The sequence below is a fragment of the Rhea americana genome, unplaced genomic scaffold, assembly GCF_003343005.1.
Source record: "Rhea americana isolate MKP2758 unplaced genomic scaffold, rheAme1 scaffold_6, whole genome shotgun sequence".
Taxonomy (NCBI): domain Eukaryota; kingdom Metazoa; phylum Chordata; class Aves; order Rheiformes; family Rheidae; genus Rhea; species Rhea americana.
Window position 1 is genome coordinate 8,731,005 of NW_028186756.1, and position 17,531 is coordinate 8,748,535.

A 17,531-nucleotide genomic window follows, 5' to 3' on the forward strand; every position below is an offset into this window, starting at 1 on the left:
CCGCGCGCCGCCCGCGCCCGCTGATGACGCCAGTTACGCAGCCTTCCGGCCGACAGCGCGTGACGCGCCGCTCCCTGCCCGCCCCTCGCCTCTGCCGCCCAATCGCCGACCAGCTTCTCAGGCCTTTAAAAACTACTGGCTCTTCTCGCCGCCGCTCATCGGCGGCCGCGCCGGATTGGCTCGCGGGGCGAGGCGGGGTGGCGGGTTCTTCGTTACTGCGGCAACGGGGGACGCAGCAGATGCCGGCGGCGGTTGGAGGCGGCGGTTGGAGGCGACGGTACTGTCGGGTCCGGGTCGCGCGTGGGCCCGCTGAGGCGGCTGCCTGCGGCGCGGCGCGGGTCTGCGGGGCGGCGCGGCGCGCAGCTGGCCGCTCCGCCGCCCCTGCCGATGCAGAGCCGTCCAGCCCGCGAGCGCTTCCAGGAAGTCCCGAGGAGGCCGGAGGCTGCACGGGCTGGACGCTGCCGCGGGGGCGTTCGACCCCGGCCTGCTAGCAGCTCCCCGCGGCGCGTGGGCAGAGCTCTCCTTGCCTCGCTCCCCCTCCCTTTCTCTCCCGGCTCCGGGTTCCCCCTCCGGGCCCACCGCTGGGTTTTGTGTTTTGCAGCAGGTTATTTGGTGGCTTCAGTGCTCTGTACAGTGGGCGTGATCAGATTTCCCAACCTCAGAGCTGTTTGGTCAGGATAAAAACGGTGTGCTTTAAAGACTTTAAGATGCTACATGAATGAGGCTGTACGGTTATATGTAAATTTGCTGAGTTAATTATTAAGTGCAATCTCTATTCCTGGGTAGAGAGAACTTGGGCAAAAGGAGGAAGAAAATTCTAGATAATACATATTACTGGTTACACACCGAAGCTGGTTTCTGTGGGAACAGTTTAGATCTCTCTGCACCTCACATGCCTGTGCTTTAGCTTGTTGGAAGACGAGCCAGCTTGCCTGCGGCATTGCACAAAGTCCCAAATCAGCTTGGACCTCTCCAAATCAGCTTGGACCTCTCCAAATCAGCTGGGCCTCTCCTAAGCCTCCCTGGAACAACGAGGCCAGAGAACCTGGTGTGGAGACCTTTGCCTGGCTCCTCGGGGAGATATAGTCCAGAGTTCCAAAGCAAAACTCAAAACAAGAAATTCTGCTGCCCTCACTTGGCCATAGCAGCAGAAAATCCATATTTGCATGAGGCTGTTTCAGAGCTAATAAGCACTATTAGACTTGTACTGTCTCCACAACAAATGCTTATGGAGCAAAAGAGTCAATAACCTTGTTATGGGTAAGGGAAAATTGATTATATTCTGTACATGTGTTGGCATCTCATGTAAGTTTTTGGACAAATTTTATCCTTCTAGAATATCACTTTTTTTTTTTTTCATTTAAGGAAGGACAATATAGAAAAGGGCTGTTCTTTCTTCATCTGTCCCTTGTTTTTTCCACACAGGTAAGAAGTAGATATGGATATAGATAGTATTTCCTCAGTCTCTTCTCTGCAGTCCCTTGCCAAGCTACTTAGTGAGGCTCAAGAAGGTGGTGGTGATGATGATGATGATGACTATGGGGTGAGTCTTCTGCAAGAAATGCTGCTTTTTCTACATGTTGTACATAGTCTCACCTTATTAACTAAGAAGAAGCAAATTTGGCTTTTCCTAGTGTGAGTAAAGAAAGCCTTACAAAGTTTTGGACTGACTGAAACAGCTAGGTTTTTAAGATATTTTTAGGATAAGAAGACCCTGAGGGAGAAAATAAGGAAGATGCTCTAGGAATGGAAGGAGAGACTGTGACCACAGAATAGGAAGAAGATCTATTAAAGGAAATAACAACAGGTAGTTGAGTGTTAGATACTTAGATACTTCAGACTATTTCCCCTATTTTTCCCTGAAGTCTGCCAGGGATGAAGGCAAATTACAACTTGATATAAAGGACTTCAAATGAAGAAAAAAATTGCTGCTTAACTTCTGAGTAAAGACTAAAATATCCAGAGGCAACTGAATGTATTAATTTTGCATGTCAGGCATTGAAGAACCATAGAGGTGATTGATCACTGAAGTACAATAGAGATGGTAAAATAGAGGAGGGTGAGTAATTATTCTAAGATGAACAATCTGAATGATTAGTGAGAGAAATATCTTTCCATTCTTTTATATCAATTCATCTCAGGACTAGATGAAATTCACAGCATCTAGAAAATGTCCTTTGTTTCCACAATATACCACTACTGATTTTATCTAGGAATGCATGTGTGCTGGGGAGAAATATYTGTGTCTATTATGCTCATGAGGACCACAGGTGCCAACAATCACAGTGTACAAGGCTTCAAGGAATGTTTAAAACTCTTGAAAAGTCTTTGAGGATTTGAAGGAGTCCTTTTATGACCTGGATAACAAAAATAGCACATATCTCAGTTATCCTCCCTAACATCACTCCTCAAAAGAAGAGCCAGCTGGCTCAACCAGCAGATGTGCCCTAATAGTAGCAGTAGTAATAAAAACTTGGGACAAAGAGGGTGAATTTCCCTTGAGATTTCCTTTCAGTAGATGTGGTCCTTCATATTCTAGCTACCCTTCAGCTCTTTCATATTTGCTTTTAAAGCTAGTATTATTGACGCACATCTTTGCAGTAAACATCCCAATCTTAAAAGAACTTGTTTACATGTTGTTAATAAAATGAATAACACTTCAGAGACAGAAATGAAAAATTGCCACAAGTGATGTCAATTAAGTCTGAGTCAATCTTCTGGGTAATTTGAAATCTTCATTTTGATTTAATTGAATGTTCTGTGCATATGGCGCATTTTTATCAAGCCAAGGAGTCTTTATATATATATAGAAATGCTTCACATCGGCCTATTAGCACTAAATTGATTCACAATTAGAGGAAAATGTTGTTGCCTCATATGATCTGTAGCATTAAAAGGAATCCAAATGCTGTGATGATATTTGCATGTAGCATCCCTGATTTGTTGCAATATTTTCATGGCAGGCAAAGCAAGACTGTTTTGTCAAAATACCTGGAAACTAATACTCAAAAAATGTTGCATCTGCTTATAAGATTGTACTTCTGAGTTCTGTTTAAACCCAGTGTGTCAAGATCACTCTGCTAAGTGAGAGTGAGGAAGAGAGCATGTTCAATKGTTCAGTCATGAAGCTGAGACTATTTCTGGATCCTGTCACTGATTTGATTGACCCTGGATGTTATTGTTATTGGATGTTATTGTTATTGATCTGGGCTCTGTGACAATTAGAGTTTCATTTGGCTTTTTTTGCAGCCACACTGTTCTGCTAGCAGCATGGCTCCTGGTAATATTGGACCGGTAAAGAAAGAGACCACTGGTAAGAAGAGTTGTTTGTATACAGTTTACCATTCAATCACACGTTAGCAAAATAAAACAGCTGTACTAAGAGTTACTACTGACACAGCTTGCTTTGAGAATTGAGTGGTCACTGGCCTTTGAGTTGAGAGGGAAATAGTACTACTGTTTTTACAATTACATTGTGAATTACTTCTTTTCCTGAAAACTGAAACACATATATGAAGGGCAGCAAAAAGGGTAGCTTCAGAATGTAGAAATCTCAAGGGGAGAAGATAAACAAGGTGTGGAATATGGCCTGTTCATGGGCTGAGAGGAATCATAACTAAGCAAAGAAAARCTCTGTTTAAGAACAGCCATTGACTTGTTAATGCTCCCTTAGAGCAGACAAGGAGATGGACTTTTAAATACTCATCTGAAAGGGTCTTTGCAGAATAAACTATATGAAACTGAGTCCATCCTTCTCAGGAGGATGAAAAGCTACAAAGTGCACCATGAAACAGACATACCATATTCTCTCCAAAAGTCTCACAAACATATTTATACAAAACACTGGAAGAAAAATAAGCTTTATTCAGCACTGCCTTCAACATGCTAAAATCTGACAGCCAAAGAAAAAAAGTGTATTTTAGTTTTCCTTCTTACTACACCTATTTCTTTGCCAGGAAATCCAGGGCAATTAAGGTGCTTTATCTGAATCCAGATGTCCTGGCAGCATATAGAAAGACAGACTTTCAAACAACAAGAACCAAAACCTTGAGGGTTCATAAATTTGTTTCAGCACCTTGGACTGTATTCAGGAAAGAAAGGAACCCAAGTACAGTCTTAGCAAAGTTGATATAATCTTCTTCCTGGAGCTAATACCATCACATATTGGGCAGTTTAGTTATGAGCCATAAGAAAGGTCAAAAAGAACCAGGATGGGTGTAACAAACTGTAGCAAATATAACAAAATATACTGTTTTTGCTTGGGAATCCMAAAATAATCAGAGGTCTGACTATAAAATCCTTCAAGTTGAAGGCTCACTAAATGAATAAAAAATACATTTTTCCATGTAGGCTATATTTTATGCCTGAAAGCAGGATTTACTTTACACAGAGTTTGAGTAAAGGAGATTTAAGGGAACAGAAGTGAAAATATCCTCTGTTTGCCAATTGTCATTCATATGGTATSCAGGCGAAGGAGATCACAATTGTTAGAAAATCTTTATATCAAAAAAATACATCATATTAATAGCCTAGAAAAACATGTATTTTTAGCAAATCTAGRAAAAAAAAACAGACATTCTAAAGTATGATAGTGCAATTTCTTTTTTATCACCAGTTACAGGTACTTTTCAAGTGAAATCTGAAAATAGTAAAACTATTTGGAGTACAGAGGAGGTCCCAGAAGGATCAGAATTTGATGATACCTGGGATCCTAGGGAACAGCCAGAGTAAGTGTAAGCAAGCTGAGACTGCCTACATTGGTTTTACACAGCTTTGATGGAAATGCATTAAATAGCATCTACAATTTTTTTGAGTAAAATACTGCCACCTGAAAAGCTTGTATCATGGAAGGACAAAGGAATGATTACTGATTATTGCCTTTAAAGAAGCAACAAGTGAAGGGGGATTTGGCATTCAGCTGTATCTCTGCATACTGTTGTACATTTGTTCTTATTTGAAACTTATCACCTGTGAGGTACAGAACATGCTTTCTATTTGTGTCATGGCCACAATGAATGTTTTTCTAATGTCGTTTTCCTTGACTCTTCTCCTCCCTGCTGGGGAAAGACTGGCATGCCTTAAGTGATCATGTACTGCATTACGCAGATGAGAAGAGTTCATCGGATTAATTCATTAATAATTGGAAGCCTAAAAGAAAAACAGATGGTTGAGAGGTGCAATCAGAGCTGTTGGACAGATTGCTTATTGGCTGAGAGGAATTGTTACATATGCACATGACCACTGGAGATGTGAAGAAGACTCTTGTCATCCACTTTTTCCAATAGTACAGAGAATGACTCMATTTATTTTGCTGAATTTACCAGAAGTAATGTATRTTCTAAATACAGTATTTAATTGTATTTCCTCATTCATTAAATCTCAAGAGCAAGAAAACATGATTCTAGATTTTGTAGCATTCAGATTAGACATTTGATTTGGAGGGGAGAAAAATCAAAATAATTAAAATTAAACAAGAAAACAGTGTTATTCTCATGCTCCAAAAGTATGATGAATGACACAACAGAATAGAGTCAGAGGGGTAATTATGTGGCAGTATCCTTTTCCCAAGATACTGTGTTGGTTGACTAGTTAAGTATCTTATTCACTGAGGATGCTTTCTCTGCTCCCTGGTCCTGCAAAGGCTGGTTAGTGAGGCAGAGAAAGTGAAGTGAATACCTTCGAAGGTGATGTGAATGTTCTACATGTCTTCCAGTCAACTGTATCATTTGTGGCTCTGAAAAAAAAAATCTCATGCAGATGGATTGAAGGCTTGAAGGGAGACTGGCAAGGAGGAGAGAGACAGGCACACTGATACAAAGGTTTACAGTCTGTCCTTTGAGAAATACAGCCTCCTTTAGTCTCCTGTCCCTTCTGCAGTGTGGTGTGAGACAAATAATTTTCTCTCTCTCTGTCTCTCAGGTATGAGATTTTATTCAAACAGCGGGTGGGAACAGAGGACATCTTCTTAGGGATGAGCAGGAAAGACCCTTCCACAGCCTGCTGTGAAGACATGGTGGTATGCTGAGCCTGGATCTCCCATCCCTTCTCTCTCATCCCTTCTCTGCAGCCTTTCCTTGCAGCCTCCTTTTTTCAATCTTGCCCTCTCCTTAAGAAACAGAACATAAACATCAAGCTATATTGCAGCTTTTGGGCCCTATGGGATTTTCTTGTATTTTTCACCACACTTGTAGATGATATTTACCCTTGCTAATCTAAGGAACTCGTGTACYTCCTCAAGGACACTGTACTCAAAGTTTTGAGAAAGAATCAATGCAAATGTATACTACATACAGACACGAGGGAAATGAAAGTAGCTCCAACATGATGTCTCATCTTAGATACATTTTTTGGGGGGAAAGTAGGGGGCTAGGAAGGAAGAGACTGTTTCCCTCTGCCTGCACCTGTTACAGAATATGTGAGTTAGCAGAGTACAACAGTACTGTGGCAGCCTTTAAAGGTATCAGATCCAGTCCAATGTATTATATGATCAGGGACTTCGCTGCTTTCTGAAGTTCAGGAGATATACCTGYTGTATGATTTTTTTAGCTGAAGCAAGTTGTCCTTAGAATAAACCCAGGGGCTTTTGGTGGATGTAGAATACTTGTCGAGTATATTATCAGCTCAAGATTTTGTAGAAAACAAGCTATCAATATGTAACAGAGCAATGATTATCACTTTCTCATATTTTCTCTRATTTAGATTGCCTGTGCAGAATGTTGCTCTGACACCATCATCAAAATGATCRTGAAGATAAGAGATCTTTCATGGTTTATAGAGTTGCACAATCACAGTTTTACCTCTGCTTGTTATTTCAGATTAAAATCAAACTGCCAGAGACAAAGTTCTCAGACATGACTTTAGATATCCAGGACAAGGTTCTTGACCTTCGAACTCCCCAAAAGTAAGAGAATAAGAATTGATAGAGGTACAGTTAATATYGTGTTTCAGTAGGAGTTTAGCCAAGCCTTCAATAAAATACCATGTGGAAAGCAAAGGTAAAGATGCAGCGGGAATTATTAATTGCATAGGAGAAATAAATAAAGACAAAAAAGTATTRTAGTCCATTTTTAGGCTTGTAGTGTGCTAAGGTTAAAACCGCTGTTACTGGTCTAGCAAGAATAGCCTTAAAACAGTTTTCAGCTACTGAAGCAGCAAGCCTTTAAGGGCCCAAAATGTTTGTGACAATTTGACTGCAGTGTTGAAGGACTACCTGGGAATTTGGTTTATAAATGCTAATTATACATGTGCAGAAATGAAGATAAACAAAAATGTGCAGGTACAGTTTTGGAAATTGAGTGTGGAATTGCATCCATGCCTGGTTATATACAGAGGGAATGGAGTTATTACAAGGTTGTCCTAAAGAGATTTCCCTTGAGTTCTTGCTTTTTGTATGGCTGCTTCATAAATACAACAAAGACAGCTAAAAACTGACTGACATACTCTAAAACTTCCTGGGATTCTCACAATCTTCATTCATATTTCTCACAGTGTGGAATAGCTAATAATCACTTGCAGAACCCAGAGTTAGCAAAAGACAGCTTGATGCAGTACTGCAGATGTAGGAAAACCTCATCATCCCTTTTGTTTTGCAATCCTACATTGCGGTGACTCAGCTCTGCCGTTATTGTCTTAGTATCTAGCTGCCTCAAGTCACAAGCCTAGCAAATAAAATGTTTGCTGTAAATCTAATAGATGATTGGGTACAGCCTGAGCCAGTACTCATTTCAGAAATGTAAGTGCAAATACTGTCAGTATAAAAGAATAAGATTTCAAGTTCTATGTACCAAAAAACACTGTGCTCTCCCAGCTATGTAAGAGGGGCTCAAAGGAACTGTTTCCAAATCTGTGGTCCTGAGGCTGATTCTAAGCCAGTCTGATTTTGAGGACTTCCAAATTATGCCAGTTGGCTCCTTTCAGAATGCACGGTAGAAAGGTGCTATGATTGTACCCCTTCCTTTCAGCCATAGTTCCTATGACACAGAGCAGAAAAGATCTATGAAAAAGAATCAGCATGACTTTAAACCCAATTTAAAATCACCCCCATCTATGCTGCTGTGCTGTCTTGCAGGGCTTTATAGTGTTTGGCTGGGTAGGTCTTGAATCTCAAGTCTTCTTGGTTTTATTTGCACTGTCAATAGAGTACAGGTCCCAGACTGGCCCATGGTTCATTTTGTTAACATAAAAGCTCTGGGATAAGAGAGAAAAGAGGCCAGACTTTTTGCATGAGCAAGTGAACTTGAGCTCTCATTAATTATCAGGTTGATCCAGAAGGCTTACCAGCCATTCCATGAAGAGCTTTCTGCTTACAGTAGCAAGGGACAGCGGGGTATCTCCTGAGTCCAAGCTCCAGCCTTCCTCTGTAGGTTGGATGCCTCAGCTACAAGTAGGAGATCACTGAATTGATCTCCAGCATAGGTTAAAAAAAAAGCACAGGGACTTTATAATCCTAAGTCCACTCTCATATGTACACTTTACTTTGTAGTGTAGACATGCCTTTTGGCTAACTGGACTGGATAAAAGCTCTAATTAGGCTGTACCAGTTATTTCTTTTTACTAGGGAAGACAAGCTCCTAAAGACGTGTTCAGGCCTTAGGCTTTTTAGTTTTTTTTTTTTTTAACCACCAATATAGCATTATGAATGCAGCTCCTCCTTTCTCTGTATTTACAATGCAGCACTATGCAGAAGCAAAAACTGTGGAGAGAACCCACAATCCATCACTGGAAATTGTTGGCATAGCCACAGCCAAGAGAAAGAAAAGAGTAGTGTTGGAAATATTTCAGGGCCAGTATTAGTGAGCAGTGGGTATTGCCGGTGCCCCACAATCTGTCATAACTAAGAGATTATGCTAAATTAATGTTCCTTGATATACTCTGATAGTTGAACTGCTAGAGTAAGTTGCAGTCCTGTCTCAGTTACTCACCCAGTCTGAGGCATCTAAATCSACTGTGTCCTGTTTTATAGGAAGCTGTTGCTGCACCTCCCCCACCCTGTGAACAGCAAGAATGGAAAAGCTCATTTCCTCTCCGAAGAGGAGATCTTGGAAGTCACCTTGAGGATGACAAGGGAGTTTGACTTCATCAATTTTGCCTGACRGATAAAGAAGTGGGGAAAATTTTCAAAAAGTGATCCCTGCACATTTGAAGTCTTCTCAAGAACTAACTGGTCATCAAATAATAGATTGTTCCCCTTGAACAGTCCAAGGGAGAAGTCCCCGGAGAAATTAAATGAGTTAGGCGGAACAAAATAAGATGGAAAAGATGTATTTAAAATACTCATAGAATCTGTAAGCTGGAGYTGTGCAGCTCTTGCAGTGCTCTGGTTAACATTCTGCTTCCTTCACTCTGATACAGGCCCAGGAATTAAGCAATCTGAGATCACAAATTCTGTAAGCCAGGAGAAGTCTTTCTGTGGTTGTGGCTGRTAAGTAGCACAATGAGGCTCTGGCCCATGACTCTCTTTCTTAGTTACTATTGCCAGATTGCAAATGATAATATTCCTACTTGGCCTCCTATTAGAGAAGCTGAGAAGAAGGCCAGTTCAGAACTCACTTTTAGCTATTCCTAGGTGAGGAACTCTAAGCTTTTCAGAGGTCCAATTCCACATCTGAGGCTTCTTTACACTAGCAGATGAAGATACCGTGCTATAGTTAGACTGTTGAACAGCTCGGCTCTTTTGAACAATTTTTGCCAATGTTTAGTTCAGTGTCATCTGTTCACCTACTATCCCTCCAGCTATTCTTTTGATCTTTTTTAATTAATAAAAGTGTGTGTTCTGATGAACTGTTCCAGTTAGCTTCAACTCTGCCTTCTCTGCATTATGTTCTGAGAGACTTTCTAGAAGTGAGATAAGAGAAACTTGGAATAACAAAGCATCATTTTCTTAAAGGACTGAAGCATGGCAGAAGCTTTTCTATGGCCTTCAAGTCTAATCTACACAGTGGGTAAGGGCAATGTTCCTCTTTTAACCAGCTGCTGGGCTAATACAGTTATTTAACATTTTGTCAATCATACAGGAAGCAAATAGATATCTGCCCAATGATCAAAGTAGAAAGGACAAGCAGGGTTTGTACTTTGATGGATTAAGTACGCTTATCCAAAATCTTGAGGCCTTTTGATAAAATCTGTCAGTGCCAATAAAAATGAAGACAGAAAAAGACCAGTTGCTTTTGCAGACAGCTTGAGCCAGGCCTAGAGTTAAGTCAGGCCTAAAGTGAAGCAAGAAGGGACCAGATGTCTTTGCAGATCTTGTCTACAAAGTAGTTTTATTTTTACTTTGAAGATTTTTCTGATACATCTACCAAAGACTAGATCATTCTTATTTTAAACACCGAAGACTAGGCCAAATTCCTTCACACACAAAAATCCCAGGAGGAGAGAGAGAACACAAACACACAGAAGAGAGACTTGCTGTGGCCTCAGCCTGAGCTGTACATCATATCCTCCTCAAGTCTTCCAGGTCAAGCAGGATATATATAAATATATATATATATATATTTTTTTTCAAAATGTAACTGAAACTTGAACAGTGGTCATTGCACCACTGTTCTTAACTCCTCAGGACACAAAACATATTTGTGCAGTAGGTTACCAGCAGCAGCACCTCTTGTCCAGTTGTGCCCTTCATTCCCACAGGGCACTGAAGATAGAACAAGAAAAGAGGGTTCAAGGAGGTTCTTTACCATTCCTAAGCAGTATTTGGTATCATGACTACAGACTATTGCCTGTTTCCAGAACAATTCCATGGTCACCTTAAACCAGTTTTTCTCCTAGTTGCAAAAATCCCTTTGACTGAGGCCAGCATTTATGGTAGTTCTTCAAATCTTCTTTTTCATTAGCATTGGCTCCTCTCCTTTTTATTGATCTCAGCAGGAGCCCTCAGATGACTGCAGACAATATTATCCATTATCCCTTCTTTTTGATTCTATTTCTTTTACAGACACTTACTGTAGAAACACAATGGTCAGGCAGAAAAGAATACAGGAGCTGAAAGACTCAGTATCACATTGCAAGTCCCTGGACACTTCATTTAATTTCTGGCAATGTTTTCTTCAGGTTTGAGTATATCTAGAAAGTTTTGTTTACCTAACACATACACATACTTGTTCTCTAGTGGTTTAGCAAAAAACTAAATATTGAGACTCTTTAGATATTGTTCAGAAAATTCTTTTTAGTTATTACTTCTACACAGCACCTAACCAAAAAAAAAAAAAAAAAAAAAAAAAAAAAAAAAAAAGTTTAAGTACAGCTGATTCAGTTGTTTTAAAGTACTGGTTTCTGTGAAGAGAAATATCAAATTAACCTTGGAGGCATAGCTATCTTAGGATCATTTTGACACTATTTCTACTACAGCATTTTTTYCCCCAAAGTAAACTAAACAAAAAGGAAAATGTTACACATAAGTCTCCCCAGTAGACCTGGCCAGCAGGGCTGAATTAATCAAGGCAGGAGAGTTGCAATCTCCAATGTCAGTAGCCCAGAAAAAAAMCCCAGAAGGAAGACCAAAAGTTGAATAAAAGTGAGCTTTGAATAATAGGCAGGCTCTTTCAGATACTGCTCCAACATACAGTAATCAAAACCCAGTCTGCAAATTGTTTCACAACATCACCTCAACAGTTAAACCTCTGTCCAAGGGGTCATTCACATGACGGAAACTCCTGTGCAAGTTTCAGGAAAACATCCTCTTGCTATAAGTGAAATGTTTGCCTATTTTGATCTAATTTTCAGTGCCCAACAAATCCAAAAGTTTCAGAATATTCAATGTATAAGTATTCGTCTGAGTGTTTCATCTCCTTTACTTCCTTTCTCTTTTACCCTGTTCCCCTAAACAAYACACAAACATTTCACTGTGAAATCGGCAGATGAAATGAGTTCACAGACAAAGCTCTCCTGATACTTTAACATGATAAAATTGCACTGGATTTGAATCGCCCCTTGCCCCTCCCCCTCAATTTACTAACCTCATAAGTTACAGGAGAATAATAATAAAAATCACAAAAATAGTTTGATTTCAATGGATGATCTTACCAAAACTTGAAAGCAATGCCAGATCTGAAAATACTAYTAAGGACACAGAACTCCAGTCATATTAGACCTTCTTCTCTTTGTACCTCTACAGGTGCACATGCATACGTGTGCACACAAATACACATGCGCACTTACTACTGTAAGCTACAATTTTCATGCGTAAATAAAAGGGCAGAGTTAAGATTGAGCATTCAGTCTAATCTCAGTGTCCTGATTTCCAAACATCTMATTCCTGAGTTTAAACATTAAGTATTTAATTAAAAATCGTTGCACATTCTAATATATAAAAAATGTGAGAATGTTTTTAAGGCAATTATTTTTTTCAATTCTGTATTGTGAATTCTTTGCCACCAGGTGGCAGTTCAGCAACACAGCTCATCACAGTTCRGATTTTCTTTTCCCCAAAACATCCAGTTTCAGAGCACCTCCAAATCTGTTACTGAATACTTCATGTCAGCTATATATCCTTTATTTGGAAATTACTTTTCAGTTTGTCTCAATTCAATTTCTTCAACCTTCCCTTCTAAATCCTATCCATCTAACCATGCAAGTGCATTTAGAGACTAAATCTTGAATATGTAAGATGATAATAATACTGATTTCTATGAAGATTTCTTCTGTGCAAGGAAATGATTGCTTCCATATGCCTATTCAATGATACCAAAATCTCTTGCCATATTTCACTGATTCCAGTGCTGGTTTCCAGCCTCATTGGCTTTATTACTAATAAGATATGTACATAGTTTAAAAGAGAAGAGYGCTCCTTCTTGCACAGGGGCGATGCCAGCCCACGCCATGGGGTCCGCCGCGTCGATGTGCGAGCGTGAGAGCCGAGGGGCTCTGCGCCCCGGGGGCTGCGGGCGGCAGGGATSACCCGCCGAGAGCTGCTCTCAGGAAACACCACTCGGGCGGCGCGTGAGCTCGGCCTCTGCTTGATCTTTATTGCCCAGTTGCCTCCCGGTGCAGGCGGCCGAGGGTGGCGATGGCGCCAGCCAGGACGGAGCAGGGCAGCGCAGCAGGTGTGCGGAGGGATGGCACGGTCCGTGCCCTGGTGTCGGGACTGTGCGGGCGCGTGCGGGAGCAGGCGCTGGGGCTGGACAGCGGCAGCAGACTCTTGGTGTCGGGCAGCAGAGTCACGGGCATGTGAGTAGGTGGGTCTGTGGGCAAACGGGCCGGGGCTCTGCTGGGCTCTGGCTGACGCTCTTAGGAGCCTTGGTGTTGCTCTTGCTGTGCCTCAGTGGGCCCGATGCCCATTTCCCATCACATGCCCCCGTCTCACCCAGCGTCGGGGTGCCCAGCCCGGCYGGCCGCCCGCTCAGGCCTCGTCGCTGGTGTCTGCTCCAGCTCCGTCCATGCCAGGTRCACCTGCGTTTGCAGTGTTCTCCTCCTGCATTGCGGCACTGAAATGGAAGCAGTGGTGATGTGCAGTAGCTTTCCRAAGGGCCTAYTGGCCAGCCCCAGAGGAAAGGGAGYRGGAGAAYATGYCYYTAASCCCMCAAAGAAGCCCCCAAAGCCACGCTGCCCTTGAAAGGGGTGCAGWATAGCCTGACAAAGTGTCTTCTGCCTTTGTGGTGGTGGCTACCTGTCAACAGAAGAGCTTCTGCTGAGCTCATCTGTGGGCAGTGGAGGAGGCAGGGATGAAAGAATAACGCTGCTGTAGAGGTTTTCATCCTCGTCATCCCYGATGCTCCCGATCTCTATGCTCGCTGCGCTTGGAGAAGTGCACCTGGAGCACGAACACTGCACAGTCCTGTGGAGCTGGGAATCACACACCAGCGGATGAGCTTTGTGCTGGTGCGAGTTTGAAGAGGGGGAGGTTTGAAGGGACTTGCTTGGAYGGAGCTTTTRGTCCTGGAGGCAGGACAGGACTCACCCCTCCGMAATGGCAAAGGTTCTGGCGAGMAAATGTCTCRGCATCATCCTCTGGAGACCTAGGAATTGTACAGAGAGGTTTTACTTGTCSTTTTGAAAGGCAGAATCATAATGTGTTAACTTTAGGTAKRTGCTGGGGACCTGCCCACACTGGGAGCTGCTTTCTAACTTATCCCTTTGTAAGGGATGTGAATTTTAAACATTACATTTCTTTGCTGTCCTTGAGTTGGAAGCAAATCCAAATGCAGAATCTGAAGACGACCACAACAACAATGAGCATCAAGGTGTTTGTTATAATGATGAGTGGACCACGAGTCAGAATGCCAGGGTCGTCTTCTTCAAAACCATTCAGAAAGATTGCTGCAGAAAAAGGAACAGAGAGAGTTTATATTAAAGGTGCATGCTGCAGTAGATCAAAGGGAGGAGGAGGAGGAGGAAGGCTGAAGCGTGAAGAGCCGAGCACAGCATCACACGTATCACGGCTGTGGGGACGCGGTGTCCCAGCACGTGCGGGGTGCTGTGTGGTGTACGAGTTCAGTGCTGTGCGTTGAGAAAGCATGCCCGTTCTTCCCTTCCACCCTCTGTTTTTCTTGGTGGAGTCGCTCCTCCTCTCCTGCCCCCTCCTTCCTGCACTGGGATGAAGGGAAGCAGGAGCCAGTGGAAGCTGCCTTCCCCCTGGAAATTCACCCTTAGAAAATGTTAGTCTTGGAGAGTCTTGGTGTTATGTTGGCATAGGTACCTTCAGGCGATGCTGAAGCCTCTCTTCCTTCAGGTATGGGGAACCCGTGTACAAGAGTACACAGGAGAAGGCACACGAAGGCAGAGCAGCCAGCCATGTCTGCTGGTGCTCCCGAAGCTGTGTGCACAAATGAGGCCGCCCGGCAGCGGGGGCCTTGGCCGCCCTCGCGGCGCTGTGACATCGCTGGCGGGCGCAGAGACCTCCTGGAGGTGTCGTGAGCTCCTCACAATGGGCGGCCGAGCGCGCGCGCGGCCTGCGGGCGCCTTCGGGGCCGCCCTGGGCCAGGGTGGTCTCGGAGCCCCCCGCKGCTCGCTCTAGCGTGCGCTTCTCCTGCGCGCCCCTCGGTGGGGAGCAGGTCTCTCTCGGAGCCGGGCGGGCCGTGCAGACGAGCCTCCGCAGGGCCCGACCCAAACCGGGGCGGACGCGCGGAGCCCGGCTAGCAGACTGTTTGGCTCTGCGCGTTTCCCCGCAATAAAACAACCACCACAGTAAAAAACCAGCCCGCGTCAGGGAGCGTTTGGATGGGAACGCCTCCTCTTTACCCCGTGGCAGGCGAATGTTYTCCTTTCTGCAAAGGAATGGAGGCAGTGGTGACCCTCCCCTTGCTTCTCGAGCTGACACCRTGGTCAGCATGGCAGCAAAACCCCCATTCCAAAATTCATTTTCAGGTTCCCATGATCCCTGCTATCAACTATATTAGTATTATCCTTGTACTCCAACTGGAAATAGCATATGGGTTGTGGTCCCATATGCTGCTATACCAGCCACGTAGCAGTTGCCAATCCTGACGAGGAGCAGCTGATCTAGAAAAAGCAATAGTGAATCTCTGTAACCTTGGAAGTGATAGAAAACAGAACTGCCGATGCCTTAACACTTAAAATCAACATGTCCATAATATTGGCAAAATTGCTATACAAAATCATTTCGCATTTGATTATTTGCTAGCCTCTCAAGGAGGAGTGTGTGCTTTATTTAATGAAAGTTGCTGCTTTTATGTTAATCATTTCCAACAAATTACTACTGATGTATACCATATAGCCGACCTCACTAAAGTTTTGCATGCCCTTTGGGGAGGACCAACCTCTTATCTTCCCAGATGTTGTCTCAGGATTTCACAATGCATGGAACTGGCAGACATCCTGGATACCAAATTTTCATCAATGGACTAAATAAATCTTTTTGCTGCTAGGATTAGGATTCTTAATTTTAACAGTTGTTTACATGTTACTATAAATAAGCATGCTTTGCTTTCAGCATGTTGACAGCAGTGGGCATTCCTCAATACAACGTRCTGACCAAGCAGCTGCCACTGCACACCAAGCAGAAATTACTAGCTTCTGAAAATAAAAACGGGTCTGACAGCGTCAAGGTGGGTGCAGTGATTAGCACCACACAGGTAAGTGTGGGACTCAGGATGGTGCAGCCTACAGGAGAAGGGTTTGCTCTGCAGTGCTCCCCGAGAGTTAAGAAACCCCAGGTGCACCATGGCTGCAGTCACCACGCTTTGGAGTTGCTGTAGCGCTCCAGTGACCCCTGAGTGCTGAGCAAATGTAGACAGCAAAGAAGTGACACTGCAGACTTGCACTGTAAGCATCTAGGTAGTGTGGAACTTTGCTCTGGGTTATCTGTTGAACATGCATACTGCTCTCTGTTGACCATCTGGTTGGTATCCATTACAGGCTGAGGCTGTTCTGTAACCAGATTCTGGCATTGTTTGAATGGATAGTGAACTAAGCCCAGGAAGGACAAAAGAAAGCCACATACCTCTGTGTGGACTCAGACTCACCATCAGTTGGCCTGCAGACCGGACAACCCACCCATCAGTGGGGATGCCCTTGAGGGCAATTGCCAGGGAGAACCTGAGTCATCCCAGCACAGCTTGAGCATGGCGACAACAATCTGGTGGAAACTACACCAGAGCGATGGTGTCCCTGTAAGGACAAGGAAAGGGTGAGAATGGTCATTGCACTGTGCATCTATGGCTTAACCATAGAGCTCTGATGTGTGTATTCTAATTTTAGTTCTTTAGTATACTTTTCAACTTTGTTATACTTGTAGACGGTCTGGTGTTAACTGGTTAGTGTCGTCTAGCATCTGTCACGTGTTAAATTCCTTAGCTCTAATAAATTCTCACACTTGACAAATGATGATAGCAAATTCAGTGCAACTAACCAAAACTAACCCAAAAGAATCCTGGGCGCCTCACTATTGGTGTGTCCCAGTGAACAAAACCACCATGAATAAAACAGTGAGTAGGCTACACCCTGCTTCTGGAATATAGTCCTTGTCTCAAATAGGCCATCAGGAATCCATCCCACAAGTTCCACCTGTCTTCTCTGGTTTGACCAGACATGCTTCCCACCATATTTCTTGAAAGTATTTTTCTCTCACCAGTCCTGGCCTTGAAATCCTGTTACAACTCTTCTCCTCACTCCTTGTTCGGACAGCGCGTTTCCACACAGCCAGCACTTAAAACGAGCTGCAGTATTGATTACATTTGCGCAGTCAGTAAGCAAGTCATTCTTAGCACTAACTATTTCTGCCAGACTTCCATCACTTGGTCAAACCAGTCAGTTTGAAATCAAGCTGAAGCTATGGGTAATGGTCTTTAGCTCTTGAGCATTTTCAACCTATTAAGTGCTGAGAAATAGGCTTAGAGAGCTGACATTTATCTTAAAACTACCTAAGTGTTAGTCTGAGCTGTTAGTGTTGTATATTAATGGCTTTGATTATTCCTAAATTCATTTTTAGAAAGGGAAAAAAAAAAATCAAAGTGTCTTAGGGACACAATGCAAGTTCTGTACATAATTCTGAAAAGCCTCTCCATAAACTAARAGTGAACTAATCTAAAATATTCTTAACTCCTCACAAGAATCAGTAGATCTCCTACAGCATT

The 17,531-nt window shown here is 43.1% G+C and overlaps 3 protein-coding genes across 5 annotated transcripts in view; 1 reads left to right on the top strand and 2 right to left on the bottom strand.

The window, feature by feature from the left end:
* The first annotated feature begins 175 nt into the window (after nt 1-175).
* Nucleotides 176-10,498, top strand: DNAAF6 (dynein axonemal assembly factor 6). 2 transcript variants are annotated; one of them, XM_085319654.1, is made up of 7 exons: nt 176-277; nt 1,426-1,543; nt 3,250-3,313; nt 4,616-4,727; nt 5,920-6,016; nt 6,816-6,901; nt 8,963-10,498. In XM_085319654.1, exons 2-7 carry the CDS (start codon nt 1,439-1,441, stop codon nt 9,090-9,092), a joined length of 594 nt encoding a protein of 197 aa, XP_085175780.1. In that variant the 5' UTR covers nt 176-277; nt 1,426-1,438; the 3' UTR covers nt 9,093-10,498. The 2 variants fall into 2 exon arrangements, with proteins under 2 accessions (XP_085175780.1, XP_085175781.1); XM_085319655.1 differs by having other exon boundaries at nt 176-264.
* LOC146587413 (uncharacterized) lies at nt 10,493-16,464 on the bottom strand. Of its 2 annotated transcripts, none has more exons than XM_085319653.1 (5): nt 16,400-16,464; nt 14,103-14,256; nt 13,898-13,955; nt 13,607-13,782; nt 10,493-13,424 (listed from the first exon to the last, which is right to left on the bottom strand). In XM_085319653.1, the coding sequence occupies exons 1-5, from the start codon at nt 16,422-16,424 to the stop codon at nt 13,340-13,342; spliced, it is 498 nt and encodes a 165-aa protein (XP_085175779.1). In that variant the 5' UTR covers nt 16,425-16,464; the 3' UTR covers nt 10,493-13,339. The 2 variants fall into 2 exon arrangements, with proteins under 2 accessions (XP_085175779.1, XP_085175778.1); XM_085319652.1 differs by lacking the exon at nt 16,400-16,464 and adding an exon at nt 14,636-14,960.
* Nucleotides 14,954-17,531, bottom strand: part of HDX (highly divergent homeobox) — a 58,817-nt gene continuing 56,239 nt past the window's right edge. Inside the window, exon 11 of the mRNA XM_085319650.1 lies at nt 14,954-16,566. The gene's annotated coding sequence lies outside the window, so the exon portion shown is untranslated. The remainder of the gene's footprint in view (nt 16,567-17,531) is intronic.